General features: G+C 39.9%; 1 protein-coding gene across 3 annotated transcripts in view; it reads left to right on the top strand.

Annotated features, from left to right (window-relative positions):
- FAM81A (family with sequence similarity 81 member A) overlaps positions 1 to 27,912 on the top strand; it is a 78,091-nt gene that overhangs the window by 30,203 nt on the left and 19,976 nt on the right. For all 3 annotated transcript variants that reach the window (XM_041744566.1, XM_041744563.1, XM_041744564.1), the window contains exon 4: positions 16,453 to 16,571. In XM_041744566.1, coding sequence (XP_041600500.1) covers positions 16,453 to 16,571 — 119 coding nt within the window. The remainder of the gene's footprint in view (positions 1 to 16,452; positions 16,572 to 27,912) is intronic.

Genomic DNA, 27,912 nt, shown 5'->3' with positions numbered 1-27,912 from the left:
TTTTGGTATGTTGTGTTTGAGTTTTTATTTAGTTGAAAATATTTTAAATTTTCTCCTGTTTGGTTTATGTGTTATTTATAAGTGTGTTGTTTAATTTCCAGAAGTTTGGGATTTATCAAAATTTATTTCTTTTGTGGAGCTCTAGTTTAATTCCATGAGGGCTGAGAACATACTTTTTATATTTTTGATCTCTTTAAATTTATTGAAACTTTTGTTCTATCAATTATTTAAGTCTCTAACTCTTACTGTTGAATTATCTTTTTTTCCTTTCAATTCTGTTAGTTTTTGCTTCAAGTGTTTTGGGGTTCTTTTATTTGGTGCATATACATTCATAATGACATACTGACCTCTTAATCATTATAAAATGTGTCTCTTTCCGGGCACCTGGGTGGCTCAGTCAGTTAAGTGTCTGCCTTTGGCTCAGGTCATGATCCTAGAGCCCTGGGATTGAGCCCTGTGTCAGGCTCCCTGCTCAGTGGGGAATCTGCTTCTCCCTCTCCTCTGCTGCTCCTCCTGCTAGTGTTCTCTCTCTCTCTTTCAAATAAATATATAAAATCTTAAAAAATAAGTTGTCTCTTTCTAATATTTCTTATCTTAAATTTGATTTTATCTTATTTTTTTTTAAAGATTTTATTTATTTATTCCGAGAGACAGAGAAAGAGGCAGAGACACAGGCAGAGGGAGAAGCAGGCTCCACACAGGGAGCCCGACGTGGGACTCGATCCCGGGTCTCCAGGTCAGGCTCTGGGCAGAAGGCGGCGCTAAACTGCTGAGCCACCCAGGATCCCCCTGATTTTATCTGATATTAATATAGCTATCCCAACACTTTCATGGCTACTGTGTGCATAGTTAATTTACTTTTGTGATAATTCTCACTTAGTTTATACCTAAATGAGGTCCTGATGAACCACATGGGGTTACCAGCTTTCACTGTTCATTGAGATTCTCATGTACCTTTACTAAGAACAGGGCTTCACTTGTAATTGTACCCTAGTTAAAATACATTGGTCTTCAGGGTTCTAAAATGTCTGTACTTCTTACGTTGTTTAAAGAAAAGTATTATGTTTGTTATTCAGGAGATGTAGTGAATCTTTGTTGTTTTGGTGTCTGAGGACATCCACTCCAATTTCTTTTTTTCTTTCTTTCTTTCTTTCTTTCTTTCTTTCTTTCTTTCTTTCTTTCTTTCTTTCTTCTTTTTTTTTTTTAGAAGGGAAGAGAAGGGGGAGGGACAGAAGGAGAGGGAAAGAGAAAATCTTAAGCAGGTTCCACACCTGGCATGGATCTCATGACCATGAGATCATGACCTGAGCTGAAGCTAAGAGTCAGGCCTTTAACTGACTGAGCCACCTAGGCACCCCTCCAACTTCTTTTGGTTAGAAACTTGATTTCCGGGATGCCTGGGTGGCCCAGGGTATGATCCCGGAGTTCCAGGACCGAGTCCCACATCAGGCTCCCTATGGGGAGCCTGCTTCTCCCTCTGCCTATGTCTTTGCCTTCTCTCTGTCTCTCATGAATAAATAAATAAAATCTTAAAAAAAAAAAAAAAAGAAACTTGATTTCCTTTTGGTGTTTACCTTTCTTCCATTGGTTACAGATTGGATGGCTGTTCATCAGGTGCTGTATCACCTTTTTAGCTAGAGAGAATTGGAACCCATAAATTAGGCCAGAGAATTGAGACTCTCATTCCCTGGAACTTGAAACCTGAGCAGACTGATCCAAAGAGTGGAAATGCTTGGAGCATCTTCCCTGCAGCAGCTGTGCCTGCGGACACTGGCCAGTGTTCCTGCTGCCTAGACTCTAGGAAACATCCTTTATGTCCTTTTCAGTCTGGATCCCCAGCTTCCCTTTTGGTTGTGTGCCTCTCTTCCCTAATCCTTTCACTAAATCCCATTTTTCCCCCAAAGTCAGTTTTCCATTGCCTGTAACAAGAGAACTCAAATGATATCAGAAGGGCATAGGAAGTTTAAAAGATTGCTATAGATACTATACATGTTTTTGAAAGGTGGTATTGGTATTTAGAATGATCTTTCCAATTTTCTTTTTGTGTGAAAAAAGAGGGTGAATAACTTGCCAACCCCAAGTTGGCACCTTTACCAAACTGAGGAACCCCAATTTAAAGATTTCAATTTTGGAAAGGGGCAGAGATATATTAGGGGGCTGATATCCCTGCTGTACCCAAATCTAGAGAAGGAGATGGATAAAATCAAAGCTGTTGGGGATAAATCATGATTCTCACATTCCCATCCCTTTAACCAATGGCAAAGAAGTGTTTCATAAAAAAATAACAAACATCCTTCTGTTTCATGCTAGAAAATAGTGTGACCTTTTCTTTCTTTCCACGCCCAGCATTTCCCTGGAGGTACTCAGCTAGGCTCCCTCTGCTCATGTGGGTGGAGGACAGACTGTAGACTGGAGCCAACCTATTCTGGCAGTACTGTTCTCAGGTAAAAGCATAGAATGTAACCGCGTCCTTAGAAAATTCTGGACTTGGGGCATCTGGCTGGGTCAGTCGGTGGAGCATGTGACTTTTGATCTCATGGTCATGAGTTTAAGCCCCATGTTGGGTGTAGAGCTCACTTAAAATAATAAGTAAAATTTAAAAAATTTTTTTAAAAAGGGAAAACAAGAAAACCCTGGACTTAATTTTTGCTGTCATCATAAAAAGTAATAGTGTCTTGCTGCAACTGTGAGGTCCAGGGAATAATTTCCTCTTCAGTAGCTGCTATGTACTAATCCAATGATCAGAACCATTTTAAAACATATCATTTCCAAGCTCAGTGGAGCCCACTATTTAATGCTATTTAATAGTTTTTTTAATTTAGGAAGACCTCCCTGCCAGCTCCTCCTTTGCTTCCAATTCCCTTTCCCTGAAGGTATCCTGTGCACCCAGCACTTGCCACTGTTACCACAGCATTTAATGAATAGGACTGGCATTGTTTCTTTACAAGTCAGTTTCCCCAATAGATTGTGAACTCCTCAAAAAGAAAGAAACCTTGTCCGACTCATCTATGCATTGTCCAGCACAGCGTTTGGAGCAAAATGCCATGAATGCTTATTAAGTGAATAAATGCCCAATTCATAGTGAAGCCAGTTGCCGATTTGCTGGTAGCAGAAAGAGAAGAAGAAACCCTAAGGTCATCTGTACAGACTGCAACCTTCTCAGATGAGGCAGCCAAAGCCCAGGGAAGTGAAGGGACTTGTCTGAGATCTCAAGACCAGTAAGTGGCAGTGCTAAGACTAAACCCAGATTGTTAAAATCCAAAAATGTTTTCCTTTTCTTTTCTACTTTGCTTCTTGGAAGCTCTTCTAGAAATCTCATCTTACATAGCCAACTCTCAATCATGATCAGGAGTGGTTTTCAACTATTCTTTGCTTTCTTAGTATTTCTACCCCTTCAGGAAGAATTTCTTCATGAAAATAGGGAATTCTGGCTTTAGTTCTCACTGAGTTCTCTCCTGCCTCTTCATTCCTTTGATGCAAGGTCATTAAACTGCTTCATTACCGTTATTAGCAAACATTCCTGCGAATCCAGTCATCAGTCATGTTGGTTTTTGCTAATTCTTTTTCTTTTATTTTCTTTTTTTTTTAAAGATTTTATTTATTTATTCGTAGAGACACACACACAGAGAGAGAGAGAGAGAGAGAGAGAGAGAGAGAGGGCAGGCAGAGACACAGGCAGAGGGAAAGCAGGCTCCATGCAGCGAGCCTGATGTGGGACTCAAACCCGGGTCTCCAGGATCACACCCCGGGCTGCAGGCAGCACTAAACCGCTGTGCCACCCGGGCTGCCTGCTAATTCTTTTTCTTAAGGTGTGTTTTTAAAATGTGATTTTTGGGCTATTTATTATGTAGTGAGTTTTAAAGTAATTGCAATTCTGCTGTTTATCCATCTGAAACACGTTGTATGGAATGATTATTCTTGCCTGAATCAGACAGCACTCTTTTCCATTTACATATATTTTTGGATTTGTGGTTTTGCAAATGAAACAATTTCCGTTATAGAGAGGAAAAACAGTAAAATCTGATTCTGATAAAAACATACTTTGCATGTATGAGCACTTACTTTTTATAACTGGTAATAACTATATATCATTATAAAGTAACAGAAGGAAATTTGGAAATTTAATAGATTCCAGTATGAAACACTAATTATATGGCTTTACATATATTATGAGCCTAAGTATGTTTACCCACACATAACTAAAATTAGGATGCTTGATGACATATCAGAATTGCCACATTGTAGCCAGAATTTGTTAAAGTAAAATCATGGTGTAGATTAAAATTTTAAAAGTACTAAAAGGAAGTCTTTATTTATAAGTAGTATAAAATTGGGATGTGGGTATTATGCAAAGGCAATATTTGCATATTTAAAGAAAAGAGGTGTGAAGATATTCAAACTGTATTTAAATGATGTGAGAGATGTATTTTTGTCTGTAGATTCTTTTTTTTTAAAAAAGTAGGCTCTATGCCTAATGTGGGGTTTGAACTCACGACCCCAAGATCAAGAGTATCATGCTTTGCCAACTAAGCCAGCCATGTGCCCCTTGTCTTTAAACTCTTTTTTTTTTTTTTTTAAGATTTATTTGTTTGAGAGAGAGAGAGCGAGCATGAGGAGGAGGAGCAGAGGAAGAGGGAGAGAAAGAATCTCAGGCAGACTCCCTACTGAGTGTGATGCCCAATGCAGGGCTTGATCCCAGGACTGTGAGATCATAACCTGAGCTGAAATCAAGATTCAGACTGGGCCACCCAGGTGCCCTCTTGTCTTTAGATTCTTTCTTTTTTTTTTTTAATGTTTTATTTATTTATTCATGATAGACACAGAGAGAGGCAGAGACACAGGCAGAGGGAGAAGCAGGCTCCCTGAAGGGAGCCTGATGTGGGACTCCATCCCAAGACCCTGGGATCACACCCTGAGCCAAAGGCAGATGCTCACCCACTGAGCCACCCTGGTGCCCCTTGTCTTTAGATTCTTAATGAATTTCTTTAGTGAACTGCCTGTTTAAAATTATTCTTATTGCTGGTTTACATTTGTTTTTCAGTTCAATAAATAAAATTTTATTGGGTATTTGTTTTGTTAAAATCTGTCCCTGTAGATGATTTTGTATCATCAAACTAAAGCTGTAGCCATATCAAGATGTAAAGTTCACTCTTGGCTCCTAATAGAGCTATTTGAATTAAGGTATGTTAATACTATAATTTGGCAAATTTACCTTGATAAGTCTTTTTTTAAAAGAGTTTTATTTATTTATTCATGAAATACATATATATATAGAGAGAGATATACAGAGAGACATAGGCAGAGGGAGAAACAGGGTCCCTGCAGGGAGCCTGATGTGGGACTCAATATGAGACTTGATCCTGGGGCCCTGGGATCAACGCCCTGTGCCGAAGGCAGATACTCAACCACTGAGCCACCTGGGCATCCCTTGATAAGTCTTTATGATTCTCTGTCATGTGGCTCTGACCATAGTACACAGGAAGAAAAGTAAAATATATTGTCTGACCACTAGCCTATGTGATCCTTAAGAGCCAGAACTGAATCTTAATTTTTCTATTTTTAGCACCTACCACACTGTCTAGCACGTAGTAGGAACTCAAAAAATGTTTTATAATCAAATGCCCTGAGGACCATGGCCCTTCCAAAACTGTGATTATCTGCCCAGCAGATTCCAATGTCAAAACAAATGACTCTTGTGTGCTAGTACACAGTAGGTGCTTGATAAATGTTGAACGAAAGAATCTATTGTTTTTAATGCATCTCCACCCATTGTCTCCTTTGGCAGTTTGCCTAATGATGTGGTGTATGTTATCAATTATTTATTCCTCGGAAACATTCCACAAATAATCGTCATCATTATAAATTTAGAAGAGGTAATGTGGTCAACTATGAATTATACATGTCTAGATTATCTGTACTGTTTTTTATCAATCCCTGGACGCCAACTCCTGATAATCAGTCCATGGTTTTTTTGTTGGTGGTAAGCTTCCCCTTCCATGACACTTTGATGACTTGGCAAGGGGTTGAGACCCCCATGTCCCCTGAGGGTTTTTCCCTGTGTCTTTAGACTTTGGGGAGCCAGGCGATGGAGTTTGCTACCTTGCTGGTTGGAATTGGCAGATCTGCTCCTGGTTTTCACGTGCTCAGGCTTCATAATGTCTCTCAGGCTTGGGGTGGCTTCGACCTAGTTAGGTTATGGGAAACTGTCTCAATCCTTCACCTATTAACTTGATTGTACATATTGCTAGTTTAATAATTTGCAAATGGGCCACTTCTGGAGAGTTTTCTGAACTCAAGTGGTAATGCGGAGTTGGGCCTTATTAGCATGTCACAGCAGAGGTGTGGACAATCAAGTTAATGTACAGTTCGATAAACATATGGGAACTTGGTTCAGTGTGCATCTAGCACTGTAAGCAAAGAGAGTCTAGGTGGCCAGACTTCATATATTTTACCTAAACAGGGAATTTCAGCCTGCAGCTATGATCTTGTCCCATTGGAACAGGTTTATCAGCAGAGGGACTTTGGTGATTATCATCTGTATTAGTCAGGATACTCCAGAGAACAGAACCAATAGGTTATTTATTTATTACTTATAAGGTATTGGCTCACATGATTATGGAGACTGAGGTGTCCTATCATATGCCATCTGCAAGCTGGAAACCCAGGAAAGCCAGTGGTATAGCCTTCAGGCCTAGGATCCAGAAAGCTGATAGTGTAGACTTTAGTCCATATCTGAAGACCTGAGCACCAGAAGTGCTGAAGGCAGGAGAATATGGATGTCCCAGCTCAGGAAGAATGGGAATGCCACCTTCCCCCTTTCTTTCCACCATGGCTCTCAAAGGATTGAATGATAACTACCTGCTTTGGGAAGGACATGTACTAGTTCAAGTGCTAATTACTTCTGGAAATACCCTCACAAACACACCCAGAAATAATGTTTAACCAGTTATCTGGGCATCCCACGGCCTGGTCAAGTTGACATATAATTAAACATCACATTATCAAAATTCATTTTGTGTTAAGTCTACCCACTAGATGTGGCTTGTCATGCCTTGACTCTAGGGAGAGAAGACAGTGAATTGAATGCAATTTGAGTATTTGTTCAGTTCTGTTGATAGAGGTTTTTCAGTGTGAATTAATAAATTGGTGTTCTGTTATCTGCCCTTGTCTCTAATATATTTTAGCTTGTCCAAGTCCACCTTTGAGGACCTGATCACCTCTCTCTGGGGCCTGGCTAAATATAATCTCTGAGACTTGAATATGGAAGACCAAGTCCTAGAACATGGAGCTAAGTTCATTGATCTCTTTTGGGACCCAGGCATTGTTAGCAGCACCCGGGCTACCGTAGGGACCCAGACATGCAAGGCCCCTGCTCTTAGGCCTGCTGCACGGTCTAGTAGGGTTTATAGCCAATAAACACTAAATAACCAAGATAATTTCAGCCTCAGTCCTGTGCTCTGGTAAGATAGGATGAAGGAACGTGATTGTGGGGCTATTTCAGGAAGAGAGTGGGTTAGGTAACATGTGAACTGAGACTTGAGTGACAGAAGGGGCCAGCCAAGCCACGGTGGTAGTGTGTGTATTGGGGGAGACACACAGGGCAGAGAACATTCCAGAGAGAGGAAGCTGCAGGTTCCAAGGCCATAAACAGAAAGAAGCTTGGCATATTTGAGGAGCAGAAAAAGAACCAATGGGATTAGAGAGTCATGGAATGAGTGGGGCAAGTGAGTGGGATGTGTGGGAATAGGACCTGATCTTTAAGCCTTGAAAGTTATGATGGGAAGTTTGGAGTTTGGAAATGGGAAGCATTATTTAATTTTAAGCAGAGGAACTTAATTCAAACCTTGGTGCTGGGAATACATTAGTGAATGAAACAGATAAAACCCTTGGCCCTCCTGTTGCTTACAGACTGATTTGTGTTTCAAAAAGATCACCCTGGCTACTACATGGGGAAGGGGTTGTAGGGGAGCAAGAATGGAAGCAGGGAGATGGGTTGGGGCTGCCATGGCAATACAGGGGCAAGGTGATTAGGATAAGGGAAGTCACGGTGGACATGGGGAGAAGCGGATGGGTTCTGGGTCTGTTTTGGAAGTAGGCTGGGCAGGACATCTGGCACGTTGGAGGCAGACACTTCGTCGAGGACTTGACAAATTTTAGGGACCCCTTGAATGTCCATATGGAAATGCCAAGAAGGCAGTTTGATATAAGGCTGGAACTCTGGGAAGTTTTAAGACCTACTGTGAAGATGAAAAAGCCATATAGGGAACTACTACCTTATGAGGCCCTGCTCCATTGTAGTTGGGCCTTTCTCCAGGTGATACCGGAGTTACACTTTCTTTTCCAAGTCCTCACAAATCTGGGAAGAGTTAGAGAAGGAGAAACAAGCAGAGCTGTTTCTTTTCTGGTCATTCCTAGGTGATACTAGCTTGTCTGGGTAGGCGAGGTTGTGGGTGGGGAGGCATGGGTCCACATCACCTTTCTGTACACAGCATGATGTAGTGCTGTGGGGCTCCTATGGGAGCGCCGTTTCCTACTGTCCTTGGGAAGGGAGATTTTGTAAAGATAGGCCTATCTTAGAAAAAAATAAATGAAGACTAGGGATATCACTTTTTCCAAGTGTCTGTGCTCTGTGAAACATTATTGTATGGTTTTAGGCCATGGACTTACTTACCACTCTGTAGTCTTTGCTGCCGCAGCCAAGTTGCCTCTTTGAAGGCAGGCCTGGGGGACACCTGGGTGGCTCAGTGGTTGAGTGTCTGCCTTTGGCTCAGGTCGTTATCCCAGGGTCCTGGGATGGAGTCCTGCATCAGGCTCCCCACAGGGTGCCTGCTTCTCCCTCTGCCTATGTCTCTGCCTCTCTCTCTGTGTCTCTCATGAATAAATAAATAAAATCTAAAAAAAAAAGAAAAGAAAAAGAAGGCAGGCCTGGGGCATAACACATGGTGGACATGCAGAAAATAGTTTGTGGAATTGACAATAATGGAGTGTCAGTGATAGAGTAGGGATGTAACCTTTTTACAGTAAGCACATCACTTTGATACATTGTTTCAAATGACAAATTAGGGAACATCACTGACTGTATAGAGGGTTTGTTTTTCCAAGGCTTCACCATAGAATTCTCTAATACCTTTTGTTTTCACATAACTTTTCAGTAACATGAATATTGCATTAAGTGTTGATGTAATTCTTTTCTGTATTATTCAAAGAAAGCACTTCTAATACAATATCTTATTCATCTGCTTAAGAATTTTGAAAGTTCAATAGACTTTTCTTATTTGTAAGCATTAAAACACACACACTATTTCCTGGTTATAAAAATAAGGCCTTTGTGGAAAATATACAAAAAGAGAAAGCAAACATAATCCCACTCCAAAGAGTAACAAAATGTTAATATTCTAGTATTTATGTGTATCTTATACATAGCTGGAATCATGCTGAATATTTATTTTTACCCTTTCTTTTTGCATGATATTAAATTGTACACGTTTTCTCTCTCTTTTTTTAAAAAAGATTTTATTTATTTATTCACGAGAGACACAGAGAGAGAGGAAGAGGCATAGACAGAGGGAGAAGCAGGCTCTTTGCAGGGACCCTGATGTGGGACTCGATCCCCAGATGTGGGATCATGCCCTGAGCCAAAGGCAGACGCTCAACCCCTGAACCACCAGGCGTCCCATATTTTCTCTTATTTTAAAAAGCTCTCCATGAACTTCTCATGGTTGCATAATAATGTACAGATACCTTGGAAAATACTTGGTATATCTTACTAGGAAGATATTTTTGGGTATACGTTTTTGTCATTTTTGTTATTATTTCCCTTAGGATTAATTTCAAGAGCTAGAGTTACTGGATCAAAGGTTATGAACATTATCAATATATTTTGATGGATCATGTCCCAGAAAGATGTATCAGGAAGGGCCAACTGTGCATTTTTAATTTCGACATACATTTTAGTATTATACATTAAAAATATTTGCTTTTTTAGTAAATGAAAATGGTATGATTTTTTAATTTTTAATTTTCAGTAAACTTTAGTAGAGCAAGTTTAAGATCACAGCAAAATTGAGCAGAAAGCACAGCATTCCCATATACTTCCTGTCCCCACACTTGCACAGCATTCCCCATTGTCAACACACCACAGTGGTGCATTATTATGGCATGACTTTTATTTTGTTTCTTTGCTTGCTAGAAAAATTTAACCATTTATTTATTTTAAAGATTTTATTCATTTAACAGAGAAAGAGTGAGAGAGAGAGCGCAAGCAAGGGAGGTGACAGGCAGAGGGAGAGGGAGAAGTTGGCCCCCCACAGAGCAGGGAGCCCTATGGGAGGCTCCATCCCAGGACCCAGGGGACCGAGACACAAGTCCAGGGTAGATGCTCAACTGACTGAGCCACCCAGGCACCCAAGATCAAACCTTTTAAAAACTTTGTTGTTTAATTATTTTTAGCACCTCTTTTGTGTGTTGCTGTTTATTTTATTTGCTTCGTGATTTCTTGACTGAGACACAACCCAGATGAAATAAGATTGGTTATGGTCTTTGCCATTTCTGCAGCATCTGATGCAATGTTCCTCCAGGAGTCTGTGGGCCTTGAACTTCTGCCCTTCTGTGCCTATACCCTAGCTTTGGCTCTGTGGGGGTGGGGCTCAGGGATTTCTGTATTTAACAAACCACTTGGGGATTCTTATGTTCCCTAAAGATGCTTAAGAATCCCTGGTCTTAGGCCTTATAATAAACAAAGGTTTGAAGCATTACATATAAAAAATATGTACTACTTTCTATAAACTATAACAAATAAGTGTTACTTCCTATGAAAAGAGAACACCAGCGCTTTTTCATCAGTGGGAGAGTGTCAGAACCAGATTAGTCAGATCTGAAGTTTTCTTACAAGAATGTGTTCAGATGACTAACGTTTTGTCATTCACAGGTATTGTAGCTGGTTTGCATTCTTCTTAATAGAGTGGATTCATTCAGAAAAAGCTAGAAACTATAGCAAATAACAGATAGGTCTAGCAGTTCCAGATTCCTTTCAATGAAATATTCGTTTTACTGTCACTGTTACTCTCATCTATACTGGCTCCAACCAGGTTTCCAATAAGGAAAACACAAAAGCTTCACATTGCTAATTTCTGCTTTTCTTTGTCAGTAAGTTTGAAAATCCTAAAAAAATGCATGTAAGTGCAGTTGTCTGCATACTTAAAAAAGAATAGTTGAGAAAAGGCAGCACAAAAACAATTTATGTACATCTGTGCACAAGTCTGTATGTTGTGCTATGTGCACTGCAAGCGTGGCTACCCTCTGTCACCTGCAGTGCTATTATAGTATCGTTGACTGTGTTCCCAATGCTGTGCCTTTTATTCTTATGACGTACTCATTCCATAACAGAAAGCCTGGATCTCCCACTCCCCTTCATCCCTTTTTGCCCATCCCCCACACCTCCCCTGTGGCAACCACCAGTTTGTTCTTTATTTATGGGTCTATTTCTGCTTTTTATTTGTTTATTTGCTCATTTGCTTTGGTTTTCCAATGTGAGGACACAGTGAGAAGGGAGAGAGCCATCTACAAACCAGGGAAAGGACCCCCCTGGGACAGGCCATGCTGGCACCTGATCTCTGACTTCCCAGCCTAAGAACTTCGAGAAATAGATGTTTCTTGTTCAGAAGCCAGTCTGTGGCATTTTGTTCTCGCAGCCCCAACTGAATAAGACAGGACACTTAGGTGATCTCGGTACAACATAAAACTTCTCCCTTGAGCTTAAATTTTTAAGTTAGTAGATGGGGGGCATCTGGGTGGCTCCATGATCGTATGTCTTCCTTTGACTCAGGTTGTGATCTTGAGGTCCTGGAATTGAGTCCCACATCAGGCTCCATACAGGGAGCCTGCTTCTCCCTCTGCCTCTGTCTCATAGGGTCTCCTATGAATAAATACATAAAATCTTCAAAAAAAAAAAAACAAAAAAACAAAAACAAAACCCAAAAGTCAGTAGATGAGCACGAGGCCAGGATGATTTCTTTCATGAATTAGTTGCCCACAAGGCAAAGTAGAAGAGATGCTGGAACATCAGAGCCAAATACAAAGCGAGAGAAACCATGTGGGGAAAGATGAAGACTTGGGGGATAGATCTAGGGCGTGTGAATAATTGGAGTTCCAGAAGGAGACAAGGAAACAGATGGGAGAAGAAACAATAGCTACATAGAAGAGTAATCTGAGTCTAAGATTGAAAATTTCACTGAGTTCCAGGTAGAATTGAAAATTAAAAAAAAAATCCAGGGCAGCCCGGGTGGCTCAGCGGTTTAGCGCCACCTTCCGCCCAGGGCGTGACCCTGGAGACCCAGGATCGAGTCCCACGTTGGGCTCCCTGCATGGAGCCTGCTTCTCTCTCCGCCTGTGTCTCTGCCTCTCTCTCTCTCTCTCTCTCTCTCTCTCTCTCTCATGAATGAATAAATAAAAATCTTTTAAAAAATTAAAAAATAAAAAATAAATTAAAAAATTTTAAAAATCCAGTTAGGTACATTCTTATAAAACTGAACTCCAAAATAGGACAAAATCTTAAAAGCTTCTAGGTTATAAGGATCCAAGAAACGTACAGAGCAAGAAGCACTAGACTTGTCAGCCTCAAAGTTCACTGGGAGGAAAGACCTTCAAGTCAAGAATTCCATACCCTTTTGATTTGTCCCTACCCTTTGGATTGAGGAAAGGAGGATTATCAACGTGGCAGGGATTCAGAGTCTTCATCTAAGCACTTGATCTGGGGAAAGACCCTAAGATAGGGGAGAATGAAAAGGAGAAGCACAAAGGTAGTCAATGATCCATAAAACAAGATCTATATTATTTCATGTAAATGGATATTGAAGGATGCCTGGGACTGGGCAACAGGAGCACTGAGAAAAGGAGAAAAAAATTATTGAAATAGAAGATACATTTTACAAGCAAAATTCTAATTATAGCCCAACTAGAAGTATGGAGTTAGCAAAGCCTACTTGGGAGGAGGGAAGAAAAGTAAAATCCTTCCCTTTAGGTTGGAGGGTAAAGGAGGGTGGACGCGAGGTGTGCTGAGCGTCTTGTGCAGAGGAGGGGGGGAGCCATGCAGGAACAGAGCCTGGAGTAGACATGTGTGGTTATGGACATGGGCAAGGGAAGGAAGCCATTCATGGAATAGTAGTGTCCAGAAACATTCATAGCAAGAGGGAGGACAATGGATGGCAACCTGATTAAACCAGTCTAAATAAGGAAAGGGAGTGAGAAAATAAGCAACATAAATTGTATACATAAGGTGAGATGAACGGTCAAATGAAAACACAAACAGGGTGTGCCATGATTGACAGCACAGTCTGTGGAACTAGAGTCCCTAGTTCAAATCCCAGCCCAGTTACTTATTACTTGTGGCTTTGGGCAAGATACTAAATATCTTAGAGATTTCACCTCCTGTGAAATGGAGATCATAATAGTACCTACTTCAGAGGGTACAATGTGAAGATTAAATGGGTCAACATACGAATAGCACGCAGAATAGTGCCTGGTAGAGAGTTAGACCAAGCAAGTGTTTGCTTTATTATTTACAAGGCGTAGCCATTACAATGTTAATATTAGGTAAGAAGAAACAACATTAAAAGCACTAAATCAGGCACGCCTCGATGGCTCAGTGGTTGAGTGTCTGCCTTTGGCTCAGGGCATGATCCTGGGGTCCTGGCATCGAGTCCCCTATAAGACTCCCCCCGAGGATCCTGCTTCTCCCTCTGCCTATGTCTCTGCCTCTCTCTATGTCTTTCATGAATAAATAAATCTTAAAAAAAAAAACAACCACGAAATCAAAAGAGAAGGTTATTGTGAAATGGTGATGGCCACTTTTATCACAAATCCGTATGTGCCAGAAAAAAATGGCAGCTAAATATGTAAAATGAAAAGGGTTAAAAATGTAAGAAGAACTTGATGAAAATATTTTATAAGAGGAGAATTCATAAAATGTCTTTCAGAGGTGGAGAGATCTACTAGACAAAAATAAATAAGATCTAGAAGTAAATCATGGAATCAGCAAACTCAATCTAACAGACAATATTAAACCTTTTGTTCCTTGAATAGTTTTTTTGCATGGAACATTTAATAAATATGTGCCACAAATCAAACTCTAATTCATTAAAAAAATTTCTTATTCCACAGACCATATTTTTGATCCTAAGCTAGTAAAGTAGAAATAAGTAAGAAAAATGACCAAAAAACTTAATTGCTTGAAAATGAAAAAGCACAACTCTAATCCTTAGTTACTAAATATCCTTAGATCAATGAGAAATTCAAAGCTGAAAACTGTTAAAAGGAAAGCACTTCACCCCCAACCTGTGGACACAGCAAATACTGTTCTAAATAAAGTCTGGAGGGACACCTGGGTGGTTCAGTGGTTGAGCATCTGCCTTCAGCTTCAGTAATCCTGGGGTCCTGGGATCAATTTCCACATCAGGCTCCTCCCAGGGAACTTGCTTTCCCTGTGCCTGTGTCTCTGCCTCTTTCTGTGTCTCTCATGAATAAGTAAATAAAATCTTAAAAAAAAAAAAACCCAAAACCTAAAGTCTTCATTATTAAAGAAGACATAATATAAATAAAGGAGCTCAATGCTCATCTTTTACAGTTACAAAAAGTGAATAAAACCAAAAAGGAAGCAAGAAAAATTTAAAAATATGAAGCTGACATTAATCAAAAAGATGAAAATGTTTAAATGGTTGAAAGGGAAAGGATGTAAGAAATCAAGAGCTTTGTCTTTGCAAAGGGGAGGGAAGGTGGTGGTGGTGAGGGCAGTGTGAAGGACAATAAAGGTGGAGAAGAGGAGCACAAAAAGAAGGCATGTACAAAAGAATGAGGAACTAGAAGAAACATCGATGTAACCTTTTGCTTTTGAGTGGCCTCCTGTGACCTAGGCCTCAGGTTCTCCAGTCTGTTTGTCCGTCTGTCTGTCATGCTTCTGTGCAACCTCTTTCCTGTTTTTGGCAGGCAGCATGGCAGAGCGGTTACAGCATATGTTCTGGAGCCAGGCTGCTGGGTCAGTCCTGGCTAGTCACTTGCCATCCATGCGACTTTGGGTGTATCCTATCGGCTGCTTGACCCTCAATCCCAATCCCGGCCCATAACACAGGGGCCCCGAGAGTGTGGGTTTGATTTGGTGAACGGCAGTGTGCAGTGCAGCCCCAGGCTCGCTGTCTGGCACGCGCTCGGTAAACACCAGGGGTGTCCTCGCCATCTCCATCTCCATCATTCCATAGAAGATTTCCCAGGATGGATGCTCTATGAGGCCATGCTGCTGTTGGGCCACCCGATCTTCAAGCAGTTCTGCTGTCATTGAATGCCTTTCTAAGGGACACCATTCTGGCTGCCATTCCAGCATGAATGCTCTTATCAGATCAGTACTAGAAGGAGATTGGTATTTGTTGTCTTTGCTGCATGCTAGGCATTGTTAAGTGCTTTCTATGCATTGCCTTGTGTAACATTCACAATTCCCTTAAAAGTACAGTGACCGGGACGCCTGGGTGGCTCAGCGGTTGAGCATCTGCTTTTGGCTCAGGTCGTGATCCCTGAGTCTGGGATCGAGTCCCACATTGGGCTCCCCATGAGGAGCCTACTTCTCCGTCTATTACTCTGCCTCTCTCTGTGTCTCTCATGAATAAATAAATCAAATCTTAAAAAAAAAAAAAAGTACAGTGACCATTACTATTAACAGATGAAGATAAGGAAGCTAAGAGAACTTTGTACACACTTGCCCAGGATCACACAGCAGGAAGAACTGAATTTGGACCTGTTTGACAACTCCTGGCCATCCTTGTCCCTGCTTGCTCTTGATTTATTGCTTCCTGATAGATTTAGGAAAGTTCACCTAAAGCAGTGGCTATCAAAAAACAGCCTGGAGTGGTGGAAAGAGCTCTGACCTGTAATAGCAAATGTCCAGGGCACTAGTCCAAGTCTGAGCTTTGCCCTGTCCTGCAGCAGTAGTTGGAGGGTGATGGTGGGAGTGGGGTCTCCAAGTGACATCCAAGTCTCAGGGTTTTTACTGGTAGGTTAAGGGACTGGGTCTGTGTGAGGTCTCTGAGGTCTCTAAGCCCCTGGTACTCTGTACACATGTATATCAGGTGACTCTTAGGAATCTTTTTTTTTTTTAGAATTTTTTTTCTTAATTTAATTTAATTAGTTTATCTGACAGAAAGAGAGCACAAGCAGGGGGAGAAGCAGAGGGAGAAGCAGGGTCTCCACTGAGCAGGGAGCCCAATGTGTGGCTCAATCCCAGAACCCTAGGATCATGACCTGAGCTGAAGGCAGATGCTTAAATGACTGAGCTAACCAAGTGCCCCTAAAAAGGAATCTCTTATTAATGGAGTTAAATGTTCTTATTTTTGCCAAAAGTATAAAATGCTTTTGTGGCAGCATGTAAATTCTCAGATGACCCCCTTGGTGGTTTTTTTTTGTTTTTCCCAGGTACTCCAGGAGCAGATCCGGGCCCGGGACAACATCAGCTATGGAACTAATTCTGCCTTAAAGACTTTGGAGATGCGTCAGCTCTCTGGTTTGGGAGACCTTCGGGGAAGAGTGGCAAGGTACGTGGTGGGATGTATGGGACTATACCCATCAAAGGCTGTTTTTCATCAACTCCATTACACAAAGTATATATTCACAAAGCCCCGAAGCAGATTCTTCGCATCCTTCTAGTACATTCCCCTCCTTTGCCTGTAAACTCTAAGGTAGAAGTTACACCTGATTATGAGCATGCCATGATTTCTTATGTTGCCACAGTTGGAGTTGTGTTCTTGGAGGGAAGTGTTGAGAGAGTGGAACTGACCTGTGTAAGTTGGCAGGGAAGTATTATGTTCATTGACTCCAATGATACAAAGTGTGTCTCTTAAAATTTTCATTTCCTTGTAATTTATTTTTATTTTGTTTTCTGAAAATACTGGTCTATGATAGATTAGAAATTTAGAAAAGAGATCTCAGATAGTATAAAAGGCGCTGTTCCAGCCCTTTACCACTGAAAGTGTGCTCTGTGGACCAGCAGCTTAGGAATCACCCAAGAACTTGTTGGAAATGCACTATCTCTAAAATATTTATGAGCCTCTTCTGCCCTCTGCTGCTGTTAAGAGTCAAGCACAAGTCTACACAGGAGCAGCGGAGCCAATAAGCAATTAGAATCAGACTGAGGTGAAAATGAGGTTGGATGGAAAAAAGAACAGGACCCACATGGTCCAAGGCCTCAATGGAGCAGAGGAAGGTAGTGTTGGGGGTATATTTGTGCAGATAACACATGAAGGACCTTGGATGCGAGGCATGTGTGTTTGGATCTGGTGGATGAACATTAGTCTCATAGCAGAGGGCTCCATGAATTAAATGTAGGCCTAGTTGCCACTCTTGTGTGGTTTTCTATTCTCATTTGGGTCGACTCCAGTCTTTTTAGTACCACCCTAGGTGAGGAACCACACCCCTCTCCCCCACTGACCTCCTTATCTCTCTCAACTCTGGTGCTATAACTTCCAACAGTGATCAGCGACTTGTTATTCCCTGAATGGGCCGTGCTCTCCTATTTGTATCTTTGCACATGCTGTTCTTACACGCGCAGCATGACTTTCGTCTTCCCTTTTTTTCTGACTTCTAGTCAGCTTTTCAAGTTCAGTTCAAATGTCACCTCCTCCAGGAAGTCTTTCCTGGTACCCCACTCTCCTAAGCTCCCCTGTTATTCTGTTCTATTGAACCTCTCTGTTGTCTTCACCGTCTTGGGGCTGAGTATGTTATCTTTTATCTTTGTAATGTGTGTGCATAGAAAAATATCTGGAAAACAGTAGATACTCGATAAATGTTTGTTTGGGTGAATTAATGATCTAGGAAATCACTGTAACGGGACTGAAAAACTCAAATCCTTTTTGTGGTGGTTGGCTTAAAAGCAACCCCATTGTGTAATACCTCTCAGAAGAGTGAGGAGTTAGAAGGGCTTCAGACTAGAGGGCAGAGGAGAGACTTTTGGAAACCTTTGAAGATCTGCCTGTATACTTTAGTTGCAGATGAAGATTTGGTGGGGGAGAGTATGTATGAGGCCTAGCACAGGGCATGGCATGTAAAGAGCTCATAGCATGAGAGAGCACTTATTACACAAGGGAAGCAGCAGTGAAATTATCCTCAGGAAACTGGAGAGATGACCTTGAAATATTTCCAGGTATTGCGCATTTTTCCTGTGCATTTTCTTTCTTTATATATTTTTTTTAAATTTTATTTATTTATTCATGAGAGACACAGAGAGAGAGGCAGAGACACAGGCAGAGGGAGAAGCAGGCTCCACGCAGGGAGCCTGATATGGGACTCGATCCCAGGACTCCAGGATCACGCTCTGGGCTGAAGGCAGGCGCTAAACCGCTGAGCCACCCAGGCATCCCTCCTGTGCATTTTCTTATTAACTTCCCTACCCAGCCAGGTTCCTTCTCAGTAACAAGTACTTTACTCTGAAACAATCACAAACATTGGTTGTGAGCACCCCCCCCCCCCATTTTTGCTTTATTTTGTGTCTTTCCCCTGGAATGCTAATGAGACTGATTGTTGAAATCAACTTAGGTGAAAAAAATATTTAGCAAAGTTTTGGCTTTCTTGCATTGAATTGGAGGAGTATAGACTTTTTTTTTTTTTTTTTAAAGATTTACTTATTTACTTTAAAAGAGAGAGAGAACATGCAAGTGGGGGTAGGGGAAGAGGGAGAGGGAAAGAGAATGTTAAGCAGACTCCCCACTGAGTGTGGAGTCCAACACAGGGCTTGATCTCACAACCCTGAGATCATGACCTGAGCTGAAATCAGGAGTTGGATGCTTAAGTGACTGAGCCACCCAGGTGCCCCAAGAGTATGAACTTTTTAAGTGATAGTATTACATTACTAGGTTGCTGGGGCACCTGGGTGGCTCAGTCAGTTGGGTGTCTGCCTTCAGTTCAGGTCATAATCCCAGGGTCCTGTGATTGAGCCCCACATGGAGGGCTCCCTGCTTAATGAAGAGGCTGCTTCTCCCTCTCCCTCTGCCTGCTGCTCCCCCTGCTCGTGCTCTCTCTGTCTGCCAAATAAATAAATACAATCTTTAAAAAAAATTACAAGGCTGCTCTTTTATTTCAGGTTTTATTTTTCTAGTGTTTATGGTTTCATTGGTGATGCCATTGATGGGAAACAGGCCCTGCTGCTTCCCCTATAATTCTCCATTGAGGTGAGAGACATCCTTACCCCCTTAAGAGTGGCACACTCTGAACAGGATTTCCTCATAGGGTTTCCCCTTTCCCCTGAAGCAGAGCTAAGGGAGTTCAGGTTTCCTATTCTACTGGAACAGTTGGTCCAGTGCTCAGAGGCCACTTCCAATTTCCTCTACGAGGTCTGTGTTCATGGTGTCAGAGCCTTAGAGGAGAAATAGCTGCATATACTGAGGCAGGTGCACAAGTTCCCTCAAGGTAAGCAAGTCCAGGTGTACAGGAGAAAATAGAGAAATTGGACATTAGCAGATTAAAGATCTTTGGCTCTTATAAGCTGTACGAACATTCACAGACAAGTTTCTGTGTGGCCATATGTTTTCATTTCTCTTGGATATATATACCTAGGAGTGTAATTGTTGAGTAATGTGGTGACTCTATATTTAACCTTTTGAGGAACAGAACAGCCAGGCTGTTTTCCAAAGTGGCTGCACCATTTTATGGTGCCAGCAGCCCTGTGCAAGGGCTCTGATCACTCCCCTTCCTCACCAACACTTGTCTGTCTCTTTGATGAGAGCCAATCTAGTGGGTGTGAAGTAGCATCTAGTGGTTTTGATTTGCATTTCTCTAGTGACTAATAGTGCTGAACATCATTCAGCATGTTTATTGGTCATTCGTACATCTTCCTTGGAGAACTGTTTTAGTCAGATCTTTTGCCCATTTTTAAAGTGGATTAATTGCCTTTCTATTATTGAGCTATAGGAGTTCTTTATATATTCTAGCTTCAGTTCTCTTATCAGATATCTGAGCTGAAAAAGTTTCCCCCATTCTAAGGGTTTTCTTTTCATTTTCTTGATTGGGTCCATTTGATCCTTCTCAAAAATTATTTCTTTCTCTTTTTTGATATTCTCTATTTGATGAGATGTTATCATTATACCTTCCTTTACTTCTTAAAGCATGTTTTCTCTATTTCTTTTATCATCCTGCATTCATAATGGCTGCGTTGAAGTCTGTGTCTTTTAAATCAGACACCTGTTCCCTCTCACTGGCAGTTTCTTTTGCCTGCTTTTTTTCAGTGTTCAGTTCACATTTTCTGGTGTCTTTGCATCTCTCATAATTTTTATTAAAAACTGGACATTTTAGATAATATAGCAATCCTGGGTACTGGATATTTTTTTAAAAAGGTTTTATTTATTTATTCATGAGAGATACACAGAGAGAGGCAGAGCATAGGTAGAGGGAAAAGCAGGCTTCATATGGGAAGCCCAATGTGGGACTCGATCCCAGGACTCCAGGATCACGACCTGAGCCAAAGGCAGATACTCAACTACTGAGCCACCCAGGCATCTCTGGATACTGGATATTGACCATCCCTACTTGCTGCTTGCTTTTATTGTTATTTGTTTGTTTAGTGACTTGGCTGGATTATTTTAGTGATGTCTGTTTCCCCTGCAATAGAAAGTGTCTGGTGCACATTCACCCTGTGAAGACAGTGGCTGTAACAAGACTCTTTTTGACTGTCTCTTTCCCTGGTCTTTTTTAAAAAATATTTTATTTATTTATTTGAGACAGGGAGAGCATGCATGAGCAGGGAGAGGGGCAGAGGGAAAAGGAGAGGGACAAGTAGACTCCCTGCTGAGCATGGACACCCCCCCCCCCCAAGTGGGGCTCTGTCCCAGGGCCCCAAGATCATGACCTGAGCCAAAATCAGATGCTTAACCAACTGAGCCACCCAGGTGCCCTTTTCCCTGAACTTTTATTAAGCTGTCTGCCTCTTGTAGGTATCACACCCAGCTCTTAGGCTCCACTAGTTGCTGGTAGATTGCTCTACTGTTTTTTATTTTTAAAGATTGGTTGATTGATTGATTGATTGATTGATTGATTGATTTGAGAGAGAATGAGCAGGAGGGGCAGAGGGAGAGGGAGAGAGAATCTCTGCTAAGCACAGAGCCTGACACAGGGCTTGACTTCACGACTATGAAGTCACAACAATGAGATCATGACCTAAGCTGAGCCAAGAGTTGAATGCTTAACTGACTACACCACCCAGGTGCCCCTCTACTGTTTTGGACAATGCCCTGTAACATAAATTGCACCACAATCTGATTCTCTGATTCAGTTAAATTATTGCCAGCCTCTAAGGGCTTAATTGTGTGTGTGTGTGTGTGTGTGTGTGTGTGTGTATATTTTTTTTACCCCTTACAGATAATTAATGTTAGCAGCTTGCTTGCTATCCTTTTAGAATTTTCTCATACATAGTCTTAAGGTAATAATTTATTATGATAGTAATAGGATTTGCATCAAAACAATTACTTAACAATGTGATTTAATTTTGCAAAGTATTATATATGAATTATTATATATGTAGGTAATTATAAGATGGAATATGAACAACTTAATGTTTTAAATGTCACTGCCTTTGGTGTGCTAAGCTACCATGTCACAAGCTGTAAGAGATATTCTGCTTAAGCATGTTGCTTGCTCAGGTTTGTGGCTAGACCTTTGGAACTCTGTTGATGAACTTCTGACCACCTCCCCACCATTGATCTGAACCAGGTGAAAAGTTACTCTGACACACAATGACCACAACCAAGAACTGCACCTAGGAGATAGCTATCCAAAGATCTGAAAAGGGAAATTTTAGAATGACTACATTATCAGTTCATCTATAATATAACATTGAGATAAAACAGAGCAACTGGTCAGATTTATTGTGAATTCTTGTCTAATTAAAGCTCTTGAGCCATGCACACAGCTATATTTAGAAGCCTGAGGCTGTCTTTTATGAGTGTGTTTTTGAAAAGACAGGAATGATGTCTTTAATTCAATATTAGCTGAGATAGCTAGGTAGCCTTCCCTCTTTTTTTCTTATTTATTGATTCTGAAAGAATTTGAAACCTACAGAAAATTTGCAAGATTCACAATTGTTAACATTTTGTTCCATTTACTCTATTTCCCTTTCTTATGTAAGTTTTTTTCTGAAATATTTGGGAGTAAGGATAACTTTGTTTTTAACATAAGAAAACCAGAATTGATTCACTTGTGTATGTTTTCTGATGGCAGGCTTTGGTATCCTACCCTGCCACTCCCCCTACCCCTGCTGGTTGTTCTCTTATTTATAAAGGTACAGAAGTGAAATGTGCTAGTAATAAACAGTTCAGAAACACTATGAAATATATAATGTAAAAAAAAAAAAGAAAGAAAACTCACCAAGCCCTTGCTTTATTTTACCCCTTACAGATAATTAATGTTAGCAGCTTGCTGGCTATCCTTTTAGAATTTTCTCATACATAGTCATAAGGTAATAATTTATTATGACAGTAATATGATTTGCATCAAAACAATTACTTAACAATGTGATTTTAATTTTGCAAAGTATTATATATGTTATTCTGCAACTTAAGTGCTCCCACATAACAATATATTGTGGGTTTTCTTCAGGTATACACATAGATCTAGCATACTACTTGCTTGGATATGGAGTGTTCTGCTACATGTGGGTGCCATAATTTAATGTATGTAACTACTCCTTGGTGTTAATGGAAATTTACATTGTAGTATTTTTGTTTCCAACTGAGAAATAATATTGAAGCCAGACTATAGCTAGTGAAAATCAGTAAGCCATTAATGACATGATAATTTGGAGACCTTTCCGAATAACTTTTTCAAACTTAGCCTGTCCCTCAAACAGCTTTGCAAAGATAACAGAACTGGTCTGATTTAGTGATACCTGGCAGTTTCTACCCAGTAAGCTGTGTTTGGATTGGAAAATAAAGCCTTTTTATAATTTTTTTAATTTCATAATATGTTCAAACCTAGATGTCCCCACATATGATTTAAATAATATTTTGTAAAAAATTATGAACTCAAAAAAGAAGGGTCTGTATTTGGTGGTGTTTTTAACCATCATTTGTGAAATGGGGATGATTTGTGAAGATGAAGTAATATGTATCAAGGATCTAGCACAGTGTGTGATACATAGTAAATATTCTTTATATTTATTCATTCACAAATATTTATTGAGCCTCTGCTACATGTATAGCCATGAACTGGACATTAGGGTTTTTGTGATGAAGAGGGCAGATATCATCCCTCTTGCTTGCAGTTTGTATTGTTTCTAGTAGGGAAGACAGACATCAAACAACTTATGGCAAAACAATTATTTTATTTCATTTATGATTTGAATAATTTATTTGTAGATATTTGGAGTTTTCTATAGAAATTATATCATTTATAAATAATGACAACTTTATTTCTTCTTTTCTGATCCTTGAATCCTTAGTCTCTTTTTCTTGTCATTTTGCAATGGCTAAACCCTCCAAGATAGATGTGATTGTGGGCATCTTTATCTTTCTTTTTACTTTAATGAAATTCTTCCAGTGGTTTTCCATTTTGAATTGCTCCAGTGTTTCTTTTTTTAAGGTTTATTTATTTTAAAGAGAGAAAGTGCACAAGCAAGGTTAGGGGCAGAGGGAGAGAGAGAATCCCAAAGCAGACTCTACACTGAGCATGAAGCCTGACATGAAGCTCGATCCGGACCCTGAGTTTCATGATTCAACTTGAAACCAAGAGTTGCTCACTCAACTTACTGAGCCATGAGGGCACTCCTGGTCTAATTTTTTTTTTAAACATAGGTTTATCAGATTAAATAAGCTTTCTTACATTCCTAATTCACTAAGAATTCATAAATTTGTATTGGTGTTTCCCAAGTGTGTTTTGTATCCATTCAGGTCAGGTATTCTTCTCTTTTGATTTGTTAATGTGTACTTATTAAGGTGGGTAGATATATTAATATACAAAAGTCAGTTTTCTTACTATAAAACAATAGCAAATAACTAGAAAGCATGTTTAAAATCAGAGAATATATAATAACTAGGCAGAAATCTAACAAAAATTGTTCAAGACCTCTGTGGGGAAAATATTTTTTTTATTTTTTTTAAATTTTTATTTATGATAGTCACAGAGAGAGAGAGAGAGAGAGAGGCAGAGACACAGGGAGAGGGAGAAGCAGGCTCCATGCACTGGGAGCCCAACGTGGAATTCGATCCCAGGTCTCCAGGATCGCGCCCTGGGCCAAAGGCAGGCGCTAAACCGCTGTGCCACCCAGGGATCCCTGGGGAAAATATTTTTAAATTTGATTAAGAAATAATAAGAAAACATAAGTAAATGGAGATAGATATTATATGCAAGGGTAGGAAGTCTTAAAATTTTTAAAGATATCAATTCTTTCAAATTGATTTTCAGAATCAGTGAAATTCTAGCTAATATCCCAACAGAGTGTTACACTGAGCTTGTTAAGATGACCCTAATGTTTATACCTAGGGGTTAAGAGTCAAAAATATCCAGGACACTTCCAAAGATGACTGAGGAAAGGAGAATTGCCCCTACTTGATAGCAAGACTTGTTACAAAACTATATGCTCTTGGCTTAGGGATAGAGAAAGTGAACGATGGAATAGAATAGAGAGTGCACAAATTGAACCACAGGTGTGTGGGATTCTGATATATGTTATAGATGGCATAGCAGATCAGTGGAGGGGTTGCTTAATAAATGGAACTGAAAAATACATTAGCCTTGTCAAAAAAGAGAAAAAATTTTCGTATCTCATACCAGATACAAAATCAACCCTGGATAGGTAAAGGGCCCAAATGCTAAAAATAAGACTTAAAGAGTTTTAACAGAAAAATATAGATGAACATCTTTTAGACCTTTAGGTAGGGGAGGATTTCTTCTTGGCATGAAAAGCATTGGTGGGTTTGCTTACCTTAAAATTTAAAACATGACTCTTCAAAAGACCCTTTGAAAATGAAAATGAGATGTTACAAACTGAGGAAGATCTTGGCTGGTAAAGGGTTAGTTTAAGAACATATAAAGACTTCCTGCAAATTAATAAGAATAATGCAAACAATCCAATATAACAATGGGTAAGAGAAGTCAGTGACCTTTTACCAAAGCAGAAACATATGGTCAATAAATGTGTGAAGAGATTTAACATCTGTAGTTGATGTGGAAATGAAAATTCAAAAACACAGCAAAATACTGTGGTTTTTTTCACCCAGTTTATTGGCATCTGAAATATCTGAAGATGGCAAGCGTTAAAGAGGATGTAGCTTCTTAGGAGATCTTATATATTGCTAGTGGGAGTATTGTATCACCACAAGTGCATTCCTTAATCCCCATCACTTCTTTCACTCTTCCACCCTAACACCTCCCTTCTGGTAACCCTCAGATGGTTCTCTGTGGTTAAGAGTCTGTTTCTTGGCTTACAGTTAGTTTTCTTAATGGGAAAACAAGGGAATGATGACACAAGATTCAAAATGCTTACTTTCATGGGAGCAGTTATTAAAAATAATTAACTAAATAAAGTGAGCCATGCACAAGCCAATGAAGAGAGTATATTATGAAAAAATGAGTAAGAGATCCAAAATAATAACAATAACAAAAAGTCTTAATTATAAGAAATTCAGCAAAAGAGATATGAGGGGCATTCTTAGAGTGTATACTTGGTGTGCCTAATCTCTAGGGGCTCTGGAAAGGCTTCCTTAAGGAAGAGACTTGTTTGCTTAGCTCTGAGGGATGAATAGTAACTAACCAAGGAGCGGGTCAGAGAAGAACATTCCAGACAAAGAACAAAATAGGAAAGAGTGAGGTAAGTTCACAGCTCTGGCATACAACCAGTGTGGCTGGTTGAAGAGGGAAGGGGACAGAAATGTGTGAGATGATGCTGGAAGTTAGAGGGTAAGGAGCAACCCTTTTTGGGGATTTTAATAGATTTTGGTCTATATTCTAAAACAGCAACAAGTTGGAGCACCTGGGTGGCTCAGTCGGTTAGGCATCTACCTTCAGTTCAGGTCACTATCTCAGGGTCCTGGGATCGAGCCTCACATTAGGCTGTCTACTCAGCAGGGAATCTGCTTCTCCCTCTCCCTCTGCCTGCACTCCCTCTGCCTGTGTTATCTCTCTCTCTCTCTGTTAAAAATAAATAAGTAGATAGATAGATAATAACAGCAAATTAAATAGCAGAAATTTATACATGTACAGAATTGTGTTTAGTTTGCCTTTTTTTCTCACAGCTTTGTTTCTTTGGGGTTAATACCTAGATTGAAAGGCACATAGAAATATATTTATGTTTCAAGATTTGGGGTATATCCTGCCAAGTTACCCTCTAGAAAGCTTGTAAAATTTATTTTTCCAACAGTAGTGTGTGATGTAGCTTGAATCTACAAACTTTCTCCAACACTGGGCATTCAATTCATATTAAAAAAAGATTTCTGGGGTGCCTGGGTGGCTCAGTCAGTTAACTGTTCAACTCTTGATTTCGGCTCAGGTTGTGATCCAGGGTTGTGGGACTGAGCCCCACATCAGGCTCTGTGCTCAGTAGGTGGTCTGCTTGAGATTTTTTCTCTCTTTTTCTCAGATATATAAACAAATCTTAAAAAAAAAAAAGAATTCCAATACAGAAGAATAGCATAACTATTGCTTAATTGTATACATTGAGTCTATGGATACTGAAAAAAATTTAAATGCATATATGCAGTTTTGTCAGATTGTTTAAAATCTTTTAAAAAAATTTTAGGCATTTAAGTCAATATTTACCAAAATATCTGTCCCATTAATTTTTTTCCTGTTACTTCCAATAAAGATTATAGCATTTTAACAAAATGACTGAGTTAGGTTGTTCAGTTTAAGGTAAATGTCAGGACTAAGAAAAGATTTTTAAGTTTGGAATAATTGAGCTGGTAACTTACTTTATTCAGTCTCCAAAACATTAAACTTACCAGTGATCTCAGTTTGTTCACTATTGTTTCTTGCATCCCACTCCTTTCGCTGGGGGCTCTTTTTTTAAGATTTTATTTTTGAGTAATCTCTACAGCCAATGTGGGCCTCGAATTTACAGGCTGAAGATCCAGAGTTGCATGCTCTACCAGTTGAGCCAGTAGGGTGTCCCTGGGTACTGTTTCCTTTTACTGAAGTACATGATCTAGTGACTCTTTTAGTATGGGCTTTGTAGGTGATACATTTCTTAATGTTTGCATGTCTAAAACTATCTCTGTCTTTATTTTGCATTTATTCTTAGATGAGATGTTATTTTTCCTCCATCCTAAGAAGGTGTTTTTCCACTTCCACCATTATGGTATCTTCTGACACCTACTGTGGGCTGTCAGTCTTACAGTAGGTAGGTTACCTGTCTTTGGTCTCTGGTACTTTTTAAAATGTTATCTGTATCATTTGTTATCACCAAGCCCTATTTTCTCTTTACTTTTACTTATCCCACTTTGTAGTCGCCGAACACTCAAAAACTCATGTTTCTCTTCAATTTTAGAAAACTGGCAGCACTCATGCCTAAGAGAGGCAATTCTCTCCGTTTCCGTCTTTGGGGTCTTCTCAACTCCTCTTTCACTTATGTTAGCATCCTCCTTGTCTCCTAGCTATTTTTCCATGTTTTGAATCTCTGTCTTTGCTGCCTTTCAAGTGAGCTCTTTGCTGTTGTCTTCTAACTCACTGACTCTGTCTTCAGTCATGTCCGGTCTAGAGTTAGTCAAGCTTGTGAAGATGCTGTGATTTACTTCTAGGATTTCTCATTTTTCTTTTGTCCACCTGTTCTTTCCTCTCTGCCTATTTTTGTTTAATAACTCTTGATATATATTAATCTGTCTTTGATTTTTTTTGGCATCTTAAACATATTTCTTTTAAACTCTGTAGATCCAGGTTTTTCATTTGTTTTTTTTTTTTGTT

This window comes from Vulpes lagopus, chromosome 2 (assembly GCF_018345385.1).
Source record: "Vulpes lagopus strain Blue_001 chromosome 2, ASM1834538v1, whole genome shotgun sequence".
NCBI lineage: Eukaryota > Metazoa > Chordata > Mammalia > Carnivora > Canidae > Vulpes > Vulpes lagopus.
This window is presented reverse-complemented; position numbering and strand designations above follow the sequence as displayed.